The sequence below is a fragment of the Lampetra fluviatilis genome, unplaced genomic scaffold (assembly GCF_964198595.1).
Source record: "Lampetra fluviatilis unplaced genomic scaffold, kcLamFluv1.1 SCAFFOLD_513, whole genome shotgun sequence".
NCBI lineage: Eukaryota > Metazoa > Chordata > Hyperoartia > Petromyzontiformes > Petromyzontidae > Lampetra > Lampetra fluviatilis.
In genome coordinates, this window is record NW_027620543.1 from 27422 (window position 1) to 46814 (window position 19393).

The 19393-nt window shown below is 57.4% G+C and overlaps 1 protein-coding gene and 1 non-coding gene across 2 annotated transcripts; both read left to right on the forward strand.

Moving 5' to 3' along the window:
* The first annotated feature begins 1120 nt into the window (after positions 1-1120).
* On the forward strand, positions 1121-15454 carry LOC144954038 (large ribosomal subunit protein uL3-like). Its single transcript, XM_078884621.1, has 10 exons — positions 1121-1170; positions 3730-3925; positions 5971-6139; positions 7130-7265; positions 8698-8884; positions 9723-9883; positions 11864-11965; positions 13887-13982; positions 15017-15136; positions 15291-15454. Exons 1-10 carry the CDS (start codon positions 1168-1170, stop codon positions 15333-15335), a joined length of 1215 nt encoding a protein of 404 aa, XP_078740747.1. The 5' UTR covers positions 1121-1167; the 3' UTR covers positions 15336-15454.
* LOC144954041 (small nucleolar RNA U83B) lies at positions 7351-7447 on the forward strand. Its single transcript, XR_013641012.1, has one exon. It is a non-coding gene; the product is annotated as a small nucleolar RNA U83B (small nucleolar RNA).
* Positions 15455-19393: the final 3939 nt, after the last annotated feature.

Sequence of the window (19393 nt, forward strand, 5' to 3'; positions counted from 1 at the left end):
GTGGTGGTGGTGATGGTGGTGGTGGTGATGGTGGTGGTGGTGATGGTGATGGTGGTGATAGTGATAGTGGTGATAGTGATAGTGGTGGTGATGGTGGTGGTGGTGATGGTGGTGGTGATGATGGTGGTGGTGATGGTGGTGGTGATGGTGGTGATGGTGGTGGTGATAATGGTGGTGATGGTGGTGGTGATGGTAGTGGTGGTGGTGGTGATGATGGTGGTGGTGGTGATGCTAGTGGTGGTGGTGGTGATGATGGTGGTGGTGGTGGTGGTGTAGGTGGTGGTGGTGGTGATGGTGGTGGTGGTGATGATGGTGGTGATGGTGGTGGTGATGGTGGTGGTGATGGTGGTGATGGTGGTGGTGGTGATGGTGGCGGTGGTGATGGTGGTGGTGGTGATGGTGGTGATGGTGGTGGTGATGGTGGTGGTGATGGTGGTGATGATGGTGGTGGTGATGGTGGTGGTGATGATGGTGGTGGTGATGGTGGTGGTGATGGTGGTGGTGATGATGGTGGTGGTGATGATGGTGATGGTGGTGGTGATGGTGGTGGTGATGATGGTGGTGGTGATGGTGGTGGTGATGATGGTGATGGTGGTGGTGAGCGTCCGGAGCTAGTGAGAAGGTTTGGCAATGGGTGCGTGGCCTCCGGCCCAAGATGATAAGGGGGAGATGCACGGGAGAGGCTGAGCCATTGCAGCGGGGGCCTCCGCCTGTTCGAGTGTCTCTACAATAAAGAAACCATCTAAAGACAAATGTGTCAAGTCGTCATTGCCACATAGACTAACATTGCCACGTAGACTCACATTGCCACATAGACTAACATTGCCCCATAGACTAACACTGCCCCATAGACTAACATTGCCATAGACTAACATTGCCCATAGACTAACATTGCCCATATACTAACATTGCCATAGACTAACATTGCCCATAGACTAACATTGCCATAGACTTAACACTGCCCTCCATCCCCCACTAATCCACCGGAACACCCACCCTCGACCTCCATCCTTCTAGCCCCTCCCCTTCCCGCCCCGCCTCCTAACCCCGCACCCCCCCCCCTAACCCCGCCCACCTCCATCAACTTCCGGCGGGACATCCCCGCTTATAAATAGCCCCCTCCCCCCATCCCCCTCCTTCTCTTCCGGTTCAGCGGATCAAGACGCAATGGTGAGCTTGACACGCGCCATCAACGCAATCCCCGCGCGGGCGTCGCGCGAAATCCGTCGGCATCGGGGCTCCCCTCGCGCCATCGGTGGCCGCCCGCGATGTCGCCTCGCTCGGGGGGATGTGGCGGCCTCGGCTGGGGCCTTGGCGTCTTTGTCGGCACGGCGAGGCGACGTCGTTTTTGGTTGGGAGTGCGTCCGTGCCTTGGGCGGTGGATAAGGCCGAAGCCTCTATGTGGGTAACGCCGCTTTGGATCAAAATTGTGTTGACGGGATGACTCAAAAGGTGGTGGTGGTGGGGTGGGGAGTTGTTTTTTTAGCGGCGCGGGTTTATGCATCGCTTAGTGTTGTGTTCGTAAACGCAATTAAATGCACTAAATGATAAATATCTAAAACTACGTTAGCTTGCAGCAAATCCGCTGCGGGTCAACTTTTAACACGTCGACGATTTGAGGCAAATCGGGAATTTTTTTTTCGTCAGATTTAATTAAAACGCTTCGCTGTTTTGCTGCTCACGACTTTAAAACACGTGCTAATAAACATGAACAAATTATGATTAAACTTTAGCGCTACATTTACTCTTACACGGAGTCTCACACGTGCCAGCCCCCCCCCCCCCCTGCAGGCCTATCGGGCTCTGCCGGCCGAGGCGCGCCCTCATCAGTAGAGCCGCTAGGAAAGCGCCGTGGTCTCGCTCGCGGCCCAGTCGTGATAATCTCTGAGTCTTTGTGGGTCTCTGGGTCTCTATGGGTCTGGGTGTCTGTGGGTCTCTGTGGGTGTCTGTGGGTCTGGGTGTCTGTGGGTCTCTGTGGGTCTGGGTGTCTGTGGGTCTCTGGGTGTCTGTGGGTCTGGTTGTCTGTGGGTCACTGTGGGTCTGGGTGTCTGTGGGTTTCTGGGTGTCTGAGTCTCTGGGTCTGATCCTCTGTGGGTCTCTATGGGTCTGATCGTCTGTGGGTGTCTATGGGTCAGATCGTCTGTGGGTGTCTGGGTCTGATCGTCTGTGGGTCTCTGGGTCTGGTCCTCTGTGGGTCTCTATGGGTCTGATCCTCTCTGGGTGTCTGTGGGTCTGGGTCTTTATGGGTCTGGGTGGGTGTCTGTGGGTCTGAGTCTTTATGGGTCTGAGTTTCTGTTGATCTGTGTGTGTTTAACTTCTTTCGCACCGTACGGTAGCCAACCTTGCTAATCTGTGGGTCTCTATGGGTGTCTGTGGGTCTCTATGGGTGCGTGTGGGTCTCTATGGGTGTGTGTGGGTCTCTATGGGTGTGTGTGGGTCTCTATGGGTGTGTGTGGGTCTCTATGGGTGTGTGTGGGTCTCTATGGGTGTGTGTGGGTCTCTATGGGTGTGTGTGGGTCTCTATGGGTGTGTGTGGGTCTCTATGGGTGTCTGTGTGTCTCTATGGGTGTCTGTGGGTCTCTATGGGTGTCTGTGGGTCTCTATGGGTGTGTGTTGTGGTGGTCTTCGTACCGTGCGTAGCCAACCGCGCTAATCGGAGGTGCGGGGGAAATTACAACAAACTAAACACCAGAAATCCGTTGTAAAGAAATGCGTTATCGAGAGTGGCTGCTCGCAAACAACACGTTTCTGTGTTGTGTGGAACACGTGGAGGCCTATGGGGCTCTTGTGTGGTGAGTCTATGGATCTCTGTGTTGTGAGTCTGTAGGTCTCTGTGTGGTGAGTCTGTGGGTCTCTGTGTGGTGAGTCTGTGGGTCTCTGTGTGGTGTGTCTGTGGGTCTCTGTGTGGTGAGTCTGTGGGTCTCTGTGTGGTGAGTCTGTGGGTCTCTGTGTGGTGAGTCTGTGGGTCTCTGTGTGGTGAGTCTGTGGGTCTCTGTGTGGTGAGTCTGTGGGTCTCTGTGTGGTGAGTCTATGAGTCTCTGTGATTAGTCTCTGTGAATCTATGGGCCTCTAATTGGTCTCTGGTGAGTCTGAGTACTCTTTGTTTTTTTCAGTAAAGTCACGGTATAAAATAAGAAATATTTTTAAAAACGTAATGTTTTTAATGTTTACCTACCGAAAGAACCAAAGAGTTGATTCCTGCAATCACAAAAGCTTCAAATCTAGATTGAGTCTGAGTCTCTGAGTCTCTGTTGAGTTTGCGAGTCTTTGGTGTGAGTCTCAGGGTCTCTCTGTGATTGGTCTATGTGATTCTCTGGGTCTCTGAGTCTTTGGCTCTCTGTCTGGTGAGTCTTAGTGTGTCTGTGTGGTGAGTCTGGGTCTCTGTGATGAGTCTCTGTGAGTCTATGGGTCTCTGTGATTAGTCTTTGTGAGTCTATGGTTCTGTGTGATTGGTCTCTGGTGAGTCTACGGGTGTCTGTGTGGTGAGTCTGGGTCTCTGTGAGTCTGGGTCTCTGGGTGTCCGTATCGTGAGTCTTGAGTCTGTGTGAGCCAACGTCTCTGTGTGTCCGAGTCCATCTCTCCCTCCGTCTCTAACCACCCACCCCCTGCTCCCCCCACCTCTGCTTCCACCCACCCCCTACTCCCCCCCCACTCCTCCCTCCCTTGCCCCCCACCCCCTACTCTCCCCCCTCCCTCCCTCGCCCCCCACCCCCTGCCCCCCCCCCCCAGTCTCACCGCAAGTTCTCGGCCCCCCGGCACGGTTCGCTGGGCTTCCTGCCGCGCAAGCGCTCGCGGCGCCACCGGGGCAAGGTGAAGAGCTTCCCGCGTGACGCCGGGGCCGGCGTGCCGGTGCACCTCACCGCCTTCATGGGCTACAAGGCCGGCATGACACACGTCGTGCGGGAGGTCGACCGGCCAGGATCCAGTGAGTGCTGCCAACGCACCGCCGCACTCGCCGCCTGTGTCTCGAGTTCACACACACTCACCGCCTGTATCTCACACTCGCCGCCTGTGTCTCACACTCACCGCCTGTGTCTCACACCGCCCATGTCTCTAGCTCACACACTCACTGCCTGTGTCTCACACCGCCTGTGTCTCTAGCTCACACACTCACCGCCTGTGTCTCACACTCGCCGCCTGTGTCTCACACCCACACACTCACCGTCTGTGTCTCGAGCTCACACACACTCACCGCCTGTGTCTCACACCGCCTGTGTCTCTAGCTAACACACTCGCCGCCTGTGTCACACACTCGCCGCCTGTGTCTCACACTCGCCGCCTGTGTGTCAGACCGCCCATGTCTCTAGCTCTCACACTCACCGCCTGTGTCTCACGCCGCCTGTGTCTCACACTCACCGCCTGTGTCTCTAGCTCACACACTCGCCGCCTGTGTCTCGCACTCGCCGCCTGTGTCTCACACCGCCCATGTCTCTAGCTCACACACTCACCGCCTGTGTCTCACACCGCCTGTGTCTCACACTCGTCGCCTGTGTCTCTAGCTCACACACTCACCGCCTGTGTCTCACACTCACACACACTCGTCGCCTGTGTCTCGAGCTCACACACACTCACCGCCTGTGTCTCACACTCACACACACTCGCCGTCTGTCTCGAGCTCACACACTCGCCGCCTGTGTCTCACGCTCACCGCCTGTGTCTCGCACTCACGTGTCTCTAGCTCACACGCTCACCGCCTGTGTCTCACACTCACGTGTCTCTAGCTCACACGCTCGCCGCCTGTGTCTCACACTCACGTGTCTCTAGTTCACACACCGCCTGTGTCTCTAGCTCACACACTCACCGCCTGTGTCTCACACTCACGTGTCTCTAGCTCACACACCGCCTGTGTCTCTAGCTCACACGCTCACCGCCTGTGTCTCACACCGCCTGTCTCTAGCTCTCACACTCGCCGCCTGTGTCTCACACCGCCCATGTCTCTAGCTCACACACTCACCGCCTGTGTCTCACACCGCCTGTGTCTCACACTCGCCGCCTGTGTCTCTAGCTCACACACTCACCGCCTGTGTCTCACACCGCCTGTGTCTCACACTCGCCGCCTGTGTCTCACACTCACACACACTCGCCGCCTGTGTCTCGAGCTCACACACTCACCGCCTGTGTCTCTAGCTCACACGCTCGCCGCCTGTGTCTCACACTCACGTGTCTCTAGTTCACACACCGCCTGTGTCTCTAGCTCACACACTCACCGCCTGTGTCTCACACTCACGTGTCTCTAGCTCACACACCGCCTGTGTCTCTAGCTCACACGCTCACCGCCTGTGTCTCACACTCACGTGTCTCTAGCTCACACACCGCCTGTGTCTCTAGCTCACACGCTCACCGCCTGTGTCTCACACCGCCTGTCTCTAGCTCTCACACTCGCCGCCTGTGTCTCACACCGCCCATGTCTCTAGCTCACACACTCACCGCCTGTGTCTCACACCGCCTGTGTCTCACACTCGCCGCCTGTGTCTCTAGCTCACACACTCACCGCCTGTGTCTCACACTCACACACACTCGCCGCCTGTGTCTCGAGCTCACACACTCACCGCCTGTGTCTCTAGCTCACACACTCACCGCCTGTGTCTCACACTCACGTGTCTCTAGCTCACACGCTCACCGCCTGTGTCTCTAGCTCACGTGTCTCTAGCTCACACGCTCACCGCCTGTGTCTCACACTCACGTGTCTCTAGCTCACACGCTCACCGCCTGTGTCTCACACTCACGTGTCTCTAGCTCACACGCTCACCGCCTGTGTCTCACACTCACGTGTCTCTAGCTCACACGCTCACCGCCTGTGTCTCACACTCACGTGTCTCTAGCTCACACGCTCACCGCCTGTGTCTCTAGCTCACACGCTCGCCGCCTGTGTCTCACGCGCACCGCCTGTGTCTCACGCGCACCGCCTGTGTCTCACGCTCGCCCTACGTCTCTCTCGCCCCATGTCTCTCTCACCTCGTCGCCCCACAGAGATGAACAAGAAGGAGGTGGTGGAGGCGGTGACGGTGGTGGAGGCTCCCCCCGTGGTGGTGGTGGGTGTTGTCGGCTACGTGACCTCACCGCGTGGACTCCGCTCCCTCAAGACGGTGTTCGCGGAGCACCTGAGCGACGAGTGCAAGCGGCGCTTCTACAAGAACTGGTGAGGAGGTGGTGGTGGTGGTGGTGGTGGAGGTGGTGGGGGTGGAGGAGGTGGTGGGGATGGTGGTGGTAGGGATGAAGGTGGGTGGAGGTGGTGGGGATGGAGGTGGTGGGGATGGAGGTGGTGGGGATGGAGGTGGTGGTGGTGGAGGTGGTGGGGGTGGTGGAGGAGGTGGTGGGGATGGTGGTGGTAGGGATGAAGGTGGTGGAGGTGGTGGGGATGGAGGTGGTGGGGATGGAGGTGGTGGGGATGGAGGTGGTGGTGGTGGAGGTGGTGGGGGTGGTGGAGGAGGTGGTGGGGATGGAGGTGGTGGGGATGGAGGTGGTGGGGATGGAGGTGGTGGTGGTGGAGGTGGGGATGGAGGTGGTGGGGATGGAGGTGGTGGTGGTGGAGGTGGTGGGGATGGAGGTGGTGGGGATGGAGATGGTCGGGATGGAGATGGTCGGGATGGAGGTGGTGGTGGGGATGGAGAGGTGGTGGTGGGGATGGAAGAGGTGGTGGGGATGGAAGAGGTGGTGGGGATGGTGGTGGTGGTGGTGGAGGAGGTGATGGAGATGGGAGGAGGGGGTGGCGGAGGGGGTACAAGAGTAAGAAGGTGTGTGTACGTGTGTGTGTGTACGTGTGTGTGTGTGTACGTGTGTGTACGTGTGTGTGTGTACGTGTGTGTGTGTGTACGTGTGTGTGTGTACGTGTGTGTGTGTGTACGTGTGTGTGTGTGTACGTGTGTGTACGTGTGTGTGTGTACGTGTGTGTGTGTGTACGTGTGTGTGTACGTGTGTGTGTGTACGTGTGTGTGTGTACGTGTGTGTGTGTACGTGTGTGTACGTGTGTGCGTGTGTGCGTGTGTACGTGTGTGTGCGTGTGTACGTGTGTGTGCGTGTGTGTGTGCGTGTGTACGTGTGTGTGTGTGTACGTGTGTGTGTGTGTACCTGTGTGTGTGTGCTATCTCACGGTGTGTAACTGTCCGTGTGTCAATCTCCGCTTGTGCAGGTACAAGTGCAAGAAGAAGGCCTTCACCAAGGCGTGTCGCAAGTGGCAGGATGAGGATGGCAAGAAACAGCTGGACAAGGACTTTGAGTGCATGATCAAATACTGCCAAGTCATCCGTGTCATCGTGCACACACAGGTTACTCGCTCGCACGGGGAGATCACACCCGACACTTTCTAGACTCGCACAGGTCACTGACTCACAGGTCACTCGCTGCTGCGCTGGGTCTCGGTGATGAAAACATGGAATGGGCTCCCCTGTTGGGGCCCCGAGCTCTCAGTGGGGAATCAGTTCCATGCTGCCTTCCTTCTGAGGGGCCCGCTCGCTCACCCAGCCACTCACTCGCTCCCTCAGCCACTCGCTCGCTCCCTCAGCCAGCCACTCACTTGCTCACCCAGCCGCTCACTCGCTCCCTCACTCAGCCACTCACTTGCTCACTCAGCCACTCGCTTACCCAGCCACTCCCTCACTCAGCCATTCGCTCGCTCACCCAGCCACTCACTCACCCAGCCACTCACTCGCTCCCTCACTCAGCCACTCATTTGCTCACCCAGCCACTCACTTACCCAGCCACTCGCTCACTCAGCCATTGGCTCGCTCACCCAGCCACTCGCTCACTCAGCCACTCGCTCACTCAGCCATTCGCTCGCTCACCCAGCCACTCACTCCCTCACTCAGCCGCTCACCCACCCTGCCGCTCGCTCACAGCCACTCACTTACCCAGCCACTCACTTACCCAGCCACTCGCTCACCCAGCCACTCGCTCACCCAGCCACTCGCTCACCCAGCCACTCGCTCACCCAGCCACTCGCTCACCCAGCCACTCGCTCACCCAGCCACTCGCTCACCCAGCCACTCGCTCACCCAGCCACTCGCTCACCCAGCCACTCGCTCACCCAGCCACTCGCTCACCCAGCCACTCGCTCACCCAGCCACTCGCTCACCCAGCCACTCACTCACCCTGCCGCTCACTCGCTCCCTCACTCAGCCACTCACTCACCCAGCCACTCACTCGCTCCCTCACCCAGCCACTTGCTCACTCAGCCACTCGCTCGCTCACCCAGCCACTCACTCACCCAGCCACTCGCTCACTCAGCCACTCGCTCGCTCCCTCACCCAGCCGCTCGCTCACTCAGCCATTCACTCACCCAGCCACTCGCTCACCCAGCTGCTCACTCCCTCACCCAGCCACTCCCTCACCCAGCCGCTCACACAGCCATTCACTCACCCAGCCACTCGCTCACCCAGCCACTCGCTCACCCAGCTGCTCACTCCCTCACCCAGCCACTCCCTCACCCAGCCGCTCACACAGCCATTCACTCACCCAGCCACTCGCTCACCCAGCCACTCGCTCACCCAGCTGCTCACTCCCTCACCCAGCCACTCCCTCACCCAGCCGCTCACACAGCCATTCACTCACCCAGCCACTCGCTCACCCAGCCGCTCACTCCCTTACCCAGCCACTCACTCGCCCAGCTGCTCACTCAACCAGCCACTCCCTCACCCAGCCGCTCACACAGCCACTCACACACCCCCCGTGACCCCCCCCCCCTCCCCGTGATCGGCGCAGATGAAGCTGCTGCCCCTGCGTCAGAAGCGTGCGCACCTCATGGAGGTGCAGCTCAACGGGGGCTCCGTGCGCGACAAGGTGGAGTGGGCTCGCACGCACCTCGAGCAGAAGGTGGCCGTGAACAGCGTCTTCGCCCAGGACGAGATGATCGACGTCATTGGGGTCACCAAGGGGCACGGGTTCAAGGGTGAGCCTGGGGTCAGGGTGGGGTGGTGAGGTGGTGAGGGAGGGGTGGTGAGGGAGGGGTGGTGAGGGAGGGGTGAGGGATAACGGGGGTGAGTAGAGGTGAGCTGGGGGGGGGGTGAGCGTCTTTGCCCAGGACGAGATGATCGACGTCATTGGGGTCACCAAGGGGCACGGGTTCAAGGGTGAGCCTGGGGTGAGGGTGGGGTGGTGAGGGAGGGGTGAGGGATGCGGGGGTGAGTGGGGGGGGTGAGCGTCTTCGCCCAGGACGAGATGATCGACGTCATTGGGGTAAACCAAGGGACACGGGTTCAAGGGTGAGCCTGGGGTGAGGGTGGGGTGGTGAGGTGGTGAGGGAGGGGTGGTGAGGGAGGGGTGAGGGATAACGGGGGTGAGTAGAGGTGAGCTGGGGGGGGGGTGAGCGTCTTTGCCCAGGACGAGATGATCGACGTCATTGGGGTCATCAAGGGGCACGGGTTCAAGGGTGAGCCTGGGGTGAGGGTGGTGAGGAGGGAGGGGTGGTGAGGGAGGGGTGGTGAGGGAGGGGTGGTGAGGGATAACGGGGGTGAGTAGAGGTGAGCTGGGGGGGGGGGGGGGGCGAGCGTCTTCGTCCAGGACGACATGATCGGGGTCACCAAGGGGCACGGGTTCAAGGGTGAGCCTGGGGTGAGGGTGGGGTGGTGAGGAGGGGTGAGGGATGCGGGGGGTGAGATGTCTGTCTTTCTCTGAGCGTCTGTCTCCCCCCTTTCTCCTCCCACCCCGTGCCCCCCCCCTCCACCCCCCCCCGTGCCCCCTCCCTCGCCCCCTCCACCCCCCCCCCCCCGTGCCCCCCTCCCCCCCAGGCGTGACGTCACGCTGGCACACCAAGAAGCTGCCCCGCAAGACCCACAAGGGCCTCCGCAAGGTGGCCTGCATCGGGGCCTGGCACCCGGCCCGCGTGGCCTTCAGCGTGCCACGTGCGGGCCAGAAGGGCTACCACCATCGCACGGAGACCAACAAGAAGGTGGGGGGAGAGTGGGGGGTGGAGAGTGGGGGGTGGAGAGAGAGTGTGTGTGGTGGTAGGGGTAGAGAGAGAGAGAGAGTGGTGATGGGGGGGGAGAGAGAGAGTGTGGTGGTGGGGGGAGAGAGAGAGTGGGGGGGGAGAGAGAGAGTGTGGTGGTGGGGGTAGAGAGAGAGAGAGAGTGTGGTGGTGGGAGAGAGAGGGTGGTGGTGGAGGTAGAGAGAGAGAGAGTGTGGTGGTGGGGGTAGAGAGAGAGAGTGGGGAGAGAGAGTGTGGTGGTGGTGGGGAGAGAGAGTGTGTGGTGGTGGTGGGGGGAGAGAGAGAGAGTGTGTGGTGGTGGTGGTGGGGGGAGAGAGAGAGAGAGAGAGTGTGTGGTGGTGGTGGTGGGGGGAGAGAGAGAGAGTGTGTGGTGGTGGGGGGAGAGAGAGAGAGTGTGTGGTGGTGGGGGTAGAGAGAGAGAGAGTGGGGAAAGAGAGTGTGGTGGTGGTGGGGAGAGAGAGTGTGTGGTGGTGGTGGTGGGGGGAGAGAGAGAGAGAGTGTGGTGGTGGGGGTAGAGAGAGAGAGTGGGGAGAGAGAGTGTGGTGGTGGTGGGGAGAGAGAGTGTGTGGTGGTGGTGGTGGTGGGGGGAGAGAGAGAGAGAGTGTGGTGGTGGGGGTAGAGAGAGTGGGGAAAGAGAGTGTGGTGGTGGTGGGGAGAGAGAGTGTGTGGTGGTGGTGGTGGGGGGAGAGAGAGAGAGAGTGTGGTGGTGGGGGTAGAGAGAGAGAGTGGGGAGAGAGAGTGTGGTGGTGGTGGTGGGGAGAGAGTGTGTGGTGGTGGTGGGGGGAGAGAGAGAGAGTGTGTGGTGGTGGTGGTGGGGGGAGAGAGAGAGAGAGTGTGTGGTGGTGGGGGGAGAGAGAGAGAGTGTGTGGTGGTGGGGGTAGAGAGAGAGAGTGGGGAAAGAGAGTGTGGTGGTGGTGGGGAGAGAGAGTGTGTGGTGGTGGTGGTGGGGGGAGAGAGAGAGAGTGTGGTGGTGGGGGTAGAGAGAGAGAGTGGGGAGAGAGAGTGTGGTGGTGGTGGGGAGAGAGAGAGTGTGTGGTGGTGGTGGTGGGGGGAGAGAGAGAGAGTGTGTGGTGGTGGTGGGGGGAGAGAGAGAGAGTGTGTGGTGGTGGTGGTGGGGGGAGAGAGAGAGAGAGTGTGTGGTGGTGGGGGGAGAGAGAGAGAGTGTGTGGTGGTGGTGGGGAAAGAGAGAGTGTGTGGTGGTGGTGGGGGGAGAGAGAGAGAGTGTGTGGTGGTGGTGGTGGGGGGAGAGAGAGAGAGAGTGTGTGGTGGTGGGGGGAGAGAGAGAGAGTGTGTGGTGGTGGTGGGGAAAGAGAGAGTGTGTGGTGGTGGTGGGGGGAGAGAGAGAGAGAGAGTGTGGTGGTGGTGGTGGGGGGAGAGAGAGAGAGAGTGTGTGGTGGTGGGGGGAGAGAGAGAGAGAGTGTGGTGGTGGTGGGGAAAGAGAGAGTGTGTGGTGGTGGTGGGGGTAGAGAGAGAGAGAGTGTGTGGTGGTGGTGGGGGGAGAGAGTGTGTGGTGGTGGTGGGGGGGAGAGAGAGTGTGTGGTGGTGGTGGGGGGGAGAGAGAGTGTGTGGTGGTGGTGGGGGGGAGAGAGAGTGTGTGGTGGTGGTGGGGGGGAGAGAGAGTGTGGTGGTGGTGGGGGGGAGAGAGAGTGTGGTGGTGGTGGGGTAGAGAGAGAGAGAGTGTGGTGGTGGGGGGTAGAGGGAGAGAGAGAGAGAGTGGTGGTGGTGGGGGGGAGAGAGAGAGTGTGGTGGTGGTGGGGGGGAGAGAGAGTGTGTGGTTATTTAATTTTACTTTCATTAATTTCAATGTTTTACCTACGTGACTTTACCGAAAAAAACCTAAGAATATGAATCCTTCCAGTCACGAAAGCTTCAAATCTAGAAGAGTGTGTGGTGGTGGTGGGGAGAGAGACTCCAATGCCAAGTCGTGTCGTCTCCCCCGTGTAGATCTACCGCATTGGCGAGGGCATTCACGTGAAGGACGGCCGCGTGATCATGAACAACGCCTCCACGGAGCACGACATCACCAACAAAAGCATCACGCCCATGGTGACATAGCCCACGCTGTACACTACACCATACACTACACCATACACTACACCATACACTACACCATACACTACACCATACACTACACCATACACTACACCATACACTACACCATACACTACACCATACACTACACCATACACTACACCATACACTACACCATACACTACACCATACACTACACCATACACTACACCATACACTACACCATACACTACACCATACACTACACCATACACTACACCATACACTACACCATACACTACACCATACACTACACCATACACTACACCATACACTACACCATACACTACACCATACACTACACCATACACTACACCATACACTACACCATACACTACACCATACACTACACCATACACTACACCATACACTACACCATACACTACACTATACACTACACTATACACTACACTACACCATACACTACACCATACACTACACCATACACTACACCATACACTACACCATACACTACACCATACACTACACCATACACTACACCATACACTACACCATACACTACACCATACACTACACCATACACTACACTATACACTACACTACACCATACACTACACCATACACTACACCATACACTACACCATACACTACACCATACACTACACCATACACTACACCATACACTACACCATACACTACACCATACACTACACCATACACTACACTATACACTACTATAATCTACACTATACACTACAGCATACACTACACCATACACTACACTATACACTACACTACCGTACTCTACACTATACACTACACTATACTACACTATACACTACACTATACCATACACTACACCATACACTACACCATACACTACACCATACACTACACCATACACTACACCATACACTACACCATACACTACACTATACACTACTATAATCTACACTATACACTACACCATACACTACACCATACACTACACTATACACTACACTACCGTACTCTACACTATACACTACACTATACTACACTATACACTACACTACAAACTACACTATACACTACACTATACACTACACCATACACTACTCTACCATACATTACACACTACACTATACACTACACTATACACTACCATACACTACACTATACACGACACGCTACACTATACACTACACTACATACACCACTACCATACACTACACTACACACTACACTATACACTACACTATACACTACACCATATACTACACTATACACTACCATACTCTACACTACTCTACCATACACTACACTATACACTACTCTACCATACACTATACACTACACCACTATACACGCTACACTACACAGCGCTGTGTGAGTGGGACGTGATGATTGTATATCACGTGTTAGACTCTGAATCCCTGTGATGTCACCTCTACCTCTGATCCCACTCGCACGCAGACAAACACACGCACACACAGACACACACGCAGACAAACACACGCACAGACACACACACGGACACACACATGCAGACACTCGGACACAGACACACACATGCAGACACACGCAGACACTCGGACACACAATGCTGACATCTGTACCTTGTCTCCGTCTCTACCACCCCACCGTGTATCTTTCTCTCCCCCCCCCACCGTGTATCTTTCTCTCCCCCCGTGTCTGTCTCTCCCCCCGCCGTGTCTCTCCCCCCTATGTCTCTTCCCCCCCCCCCCCTCGTGTCTCGCTGTGTCCTCCCGTGTCTATCTCCCCCCCCCCCCCCCCGGTGTGTCTCCCTCTGTCCCCCTGTGTCTCTCTTCCCCCCCCCCCGTGTATCTCTCTCTGTCCCCCCGTGTCTCTCTCCCCCCCCCCCCGTGTGTCTCTCTGTCCCCCCGTGTCTCTCTCCCCCCGTGTGTCTCTCTCTGCCCCCCCGTGTCTCTCCCAGGGCGGCTTCCCGCACTACGGCGAGGTGAAGAATGATTTCGTGCTGCTCAAGGGCTGCGTCGTGGGCACCAAGAAGAGAGTCCTGACGCTGCGCAAGGTGAGGCACACGCAGAGACACGCGGAGACAGAGACACGCGGAGACAGAGACACGCGGAGACAGAGACACGCGGAGACAGAGACACGCGGAGACAGAGACACGCGGAGACAGAGACACGCGGAGACAGAGACACGCGGAGACAGAGACACACGCGGAGACAGAGACACACGCGGAGACAGAGACACACGCGGAGACAGAGACGCACGCGGAGACAGAGACGCACGCAGAGACGGAGACACACGCAGAGAGACGCGGAGGCACACGCAGAGACACGCGCAGACACGCGCAGAGACACGCGCAGAGACGCACGGAGACACACGCAGAGACGCAGAGAAATGGAGGCACACGCAGTGACACACGCGGAAACACAGACACGCAAAGACACACTCGAAGACGCAGAGACACGCAGAGACACGCAGAGACACGCGGAGACACGCGGAGACACGCGGAGACACGCGGAGACACGCGGAGACACGCGGAGACGCAGAGAGACACGGAGACAGACTCGGAGACACTGAGACAAGATCCCCCGTATAGCCTTAACAGGTGCTTGCTGTTAGTGAGCACCTGAGTCGACCTAGGGGAGGCCCAGGACCGTTTCAGATAATCGTCGCTGGTTGTGTTGGCCCTGAACGGGAATCGAACTCGGCTCGCCGGATTCGTAGCGCTAACCGCTACACCCACCGCTCCCCCTTACGCAGAGAGAGACACACGGAGATACACTGTACACTACTATACACGCTACACTGTACACGCTACACTACACAGCGCTGTGCGAGTGGGACGTGATGATTGTATATCACGTGTTAGACTCTGAATCCCTGTGATGTCACCTCTACCTCTGATCCCACTCGCACGCAGACACACGTACGCAGACAAACACACGCACGCAGACAAACACACGCACGCAGACGCACTCGGACTTCGACACACACGGGAGACACACAGTCGGACAGGGAGACACTCTGAGAGAGACAGAGGGGGGGGAGACCCCTTCGCTGACCCCCCTTGACCCCCTCCCCGACCCACCACAGAGCCTGTCGGTGCAGACGAGCCGGCGCTCGCTGGAGAGGGTGGACCTCAAGTTCATCGACACCACTTCCAAGTTCGGCCACGGACGATTCCAGACGGCCGCTGAGAAGCGCGCTTTCATGGTAAGCGGCTCCACCAAATTAACCGCGACACCACCGGGGCGTGTCACCGTCACTCCTGACGCAGTAGTACACAAGACCGGCTTGTTCGTGGCAATGTGACTGGTGGTATCAGAAGGTGTTCATCACCGTGTCTCTCTCCTCTCTCGCCATGCAGGGTCCACTCAAGAAGGAGTTGGTGAAGGAGGAGGTGGTGGCCTGAGTGGGGGGGGGACCCCTCCCCCACACTTCCCCCACCTCTCTGTGGGACCACAAAACTGGGACCCAAGCCTCAGCAGCACCCCCAAAACTCCCCTTTTAAATAAACAACCTGGCCACGAATGCACTTGTCTCTGTGGTGGGTGGGGTGTGTGGGTGAAGTGGTGGGTGGGTGAGGTGTGTGGGTGAGGTGGTGTGTGGGTGGGGGAGGTGGTGGGTGGGTGAGGTGGTGTGTGGGTAAAGTGGTGGGTGGGGGAGGTGGTGTGTGGGTAAAGTGGTGGGTGGGGGAGGTGGTGGGTGAGGTGGTGGGTGGGTGAGGTGTGTGGGTGAAGTGGTGGGTGGGTGAGTGAGGTGTGTGGGTGAAGTGGTGGGTGGGTGAGGTGTGTGGGTGAAGTGGTGGGTGGTGTGGTAGGTGGGTGAGGTGGTGTGTGGATGAGTGAGGTGGTGGGTGAGTGAAGTGGTGTGGGTGAGGTAGTGGATGTGAGTGAGTTAGGTGGTGAGTGTAGGTGAGTGGTTTAGTCCACTCTGCTGTAGCACCACCACCCTCTAGCTGGTAGACAGAGCCAGGGATACGACTCCTACCCAGATGGAACAGATGGAGATTAGTCCACTCTGTGGAAGTACCACAAACTATTTTGCCAGGTGAGGCCCCGCTGTGCTGTGTAGCTCATGGTTTAGAAGCGACGACCCAGTGGCTATCAAACGATAGCAGGTCAACAAAGCGGCTTGTATCATCATCGTCATCATCTCTTGTGATGAACTTGTGGCGTCGATTCACAGACTCCAAATATGCAGCAGGATCGAACCCACGACCTCCTGTATATCAGGCGAGGTAGTCAACATATCAGGGTCCGGGATCGAGCCCACGACCTCCTGTAGACCAGGCGAGGTAGTCAGCATCTCAGGCTCGGGATCGAACTCGCGACCTCCTGTACACCAGGCGAGGTAGTCAACATCTCATCAGGGTCTGGGATCGAACCCACAACCTGGAGACCCGGCGAGGTAGTCAACATCTCATCAGTGTCCCGGATCGAACCCACGACCTTCTGTAGACCAGGCGAGGTAGTCAACATCTCATCAGGGTCTGGGATCGAACCCACGACCTGTAGACCAGGCGAGGTAGTCAACATCTCATCAGGGTCCGGGATCGAACCCACGACCTCCTATAGACCAGGCGAGGTAGTCAACATCTCATCAGGGTCCGGGATCGAACCCACGACCTCCTATAGACCAGGCGAGGTAGTCAACATCTCATCAGGGTCGGGATTGAACCTAGGACTCCTGTAGACCAGGCGAGGTAGTTAACATCTCAACAGGGTCTGGTATTGAATCCACGACCTCCTGTAGACCAGGCGAGGGAATTAACATCTCCCTAGCTACCGTGGCGATGATGACGAGAAAGAGACGCAGACTCCAAATATACAGCAAGCGTCGTCAGGGTCGGGATTGAACCCGCGACCTCCTGTAGACCAGGCGAGGTCGTTAGCATCTCTCTAGCCACCGTGATGATGATGAGAACCAGACATACAGACTCCAAATACACAGCAGCAGGCATGGCCAGGGTAGGGATCGAACCCACGACCTGTAGACCAGGCGAGGGAGTTAACAAATCACCACACCTCACATGGGGATCAAAACACCTTCGTCTTTATTCAGAGCTCTGTTCCTCTACTCACACCTCCCTCTCCTCCACCTTATCTATCTCCACCACCATCTACTCCACCACCTCGTCCATCTCCACCACCTCCACCACCCACTCCACCAATTCCTCCACCACCACCTACTCCACCACCTCCACCTCATCCATCACCACCACCTACTCCTCCACCCACCCCACCAACTCCACTACCACCCACTCCACCAACTCCACCAATTCACCACCACCTACACCTCCACCTCATCCATCACCACCACCTACTCCACCTCATCCATCTCCACCACCACCTACTCCACCAGCCACTCCACCACCACTACCTCCACCACCACCATCTCCCCCTCCACCACCACCACCTACTCCACCACCTCATCCATCTCCACTACCACCTACTCCACCAACTCCACCACCTCCACCACCACCTCCACCACCTCTTCCACCTACACCACCACCATCTCCTCCTACACCACCACCTACTCCATCACAACTACCTCCACCATCTCCACTTCGTACACCACCTCCACTTCCCCCACTTCCACCACCACCTCCCCCACCACCTCCACCACCACCTTCCCCACCACCTCATCCATCTCCACTACCACCTACTCCACCAATTCCTCCACCTCCACCATCTCCTTCACCACCTCTTACACCTCCTACACCACCACCTCCACCATCTCCTACACCACCACCACTACCTCCTCCACCACCACCTACTCCATCACAACTACCTCCTCCACTTCCTACACCTCCACCTCCCCCACTTCCACCACCTCGTCCACCACCACCACCTCCCCCACCTCCTCCATCACCACCATCTCCCCCACCTTCACCACCTCCCCCACCTCATCCACCTCCTCCACCACCACCTCATCCACCTCCTCCACCACCACCACCTCATCCTCCTCCTCGACCACCACCTCCTCCCAATCTCCCTCCTCTCTCCCCTTGATGGGTGGAAGGGCGGCCAGGCGAGCGGCAGGCTTGTGACAGTACCAGGCCTCGGAGACGCGGGCCGGGAATTTGGCCTCTCCCTGTGAGAGACGCAGACATGGACACGACAGACAGACACGGACATAAATAGACGGCGAGAGACATATACGTATGTAGATACAACTATATATAGACACAGAGACAGACATATATATATACAGAGCGAGACATCAACACATGTAGACACAGATAGACACGAATATATATACAGAGACACATATACACAGAGAGACAGAGACACACAAACATATTTAGACAGATACGTACAGACACAGACGGAAAGACAGACATTTATAGACACAGACATTTTAGACGGAGAGACACAGACATAGAGACAAATACAAATATAGACATATATAGACATAGAGACACATATATATAGACCTATATAGACACGGAGCAATAGAGAGACAAAGACAAACATACGTATATAGACACAGACAGACATATATAGACAGAGTGACACGTAGACAAAGACATATAGACACAAGAGAGACGTAGAGACAGACACACAGAGACACAGAGAGACATAGACACAGATGCACACTGAGGGCATCGCAATATCTGTCTCCCTGTCTCTCTGTCTGCTATACCTCAGTCTGTCTCTCTGTCTCCCTGTCTCCGTGCCTGTCTCCCTGTCTCTGTCTCCCTGTCTCCCTGTCCCCTGTACCTCTCTCTTCTCTTGAATGGTGGAAAGGCGAGTGGCAGGCCTGTGATAGCACCCTGCCCCGGCAGAGACACCGACTCTGCGCTCCCTGAGTCCCTGTGTCCCAGTCTCTCTGTCTCTGTCTCCCTGCGAAGGGACAGACGAGCACACGGACACGGGATGCCTCTGCGTGTCTCCGTGTGTCTCCACGTGTGTGTCTTCGTGTATCTGTGTATCTCCGTATGTGTGTCTCTGTGTGTGTGTCTGTGTGTGTGTCTCTGTGTGTTTGTGTGTCTCTGTGTGTGTCTGTGTGTGTCTCTGTGTGTGTGTCTGTGTGTGTATCTCTGTGTCTGTGTGTCTCTGCATGAGCATGGTGGTGGTGAGCGTGGTGGTGGTGAGCGTGGTGGTGGTGGTGAGCGTGGTGGTGGCGGTGAGCGTGGTGGTGAGCGTGGTGGAGGTGGTGGTGGCGGTGAGCGTGGCGGTGAGCGTGGTGGTGGCGGTGAGCGTGGTGTTGGTGAGCGTGGTGGAGGTGGTGGTGAGCGTGATGGTGGTGGTGAGCGTGGTGGAGGTGGTGGTGGTGGTGAGCGTGATGGTGGTGGTGAGCGTGATGGTGGTGGTGAGCGTGATGGTGGTGGTGAGCGTGATGGTGGTGGTGGCGGTGAGCGTGGTGGTGGTGAGCGTGGTGGAGGTGGTGGTGGTGAGCGTGATGGTGGTGGTGAGCGTGGTGGTGGTGAGTCTCACCTGCGTGCTGGCGCCACTGGTGGTGAGC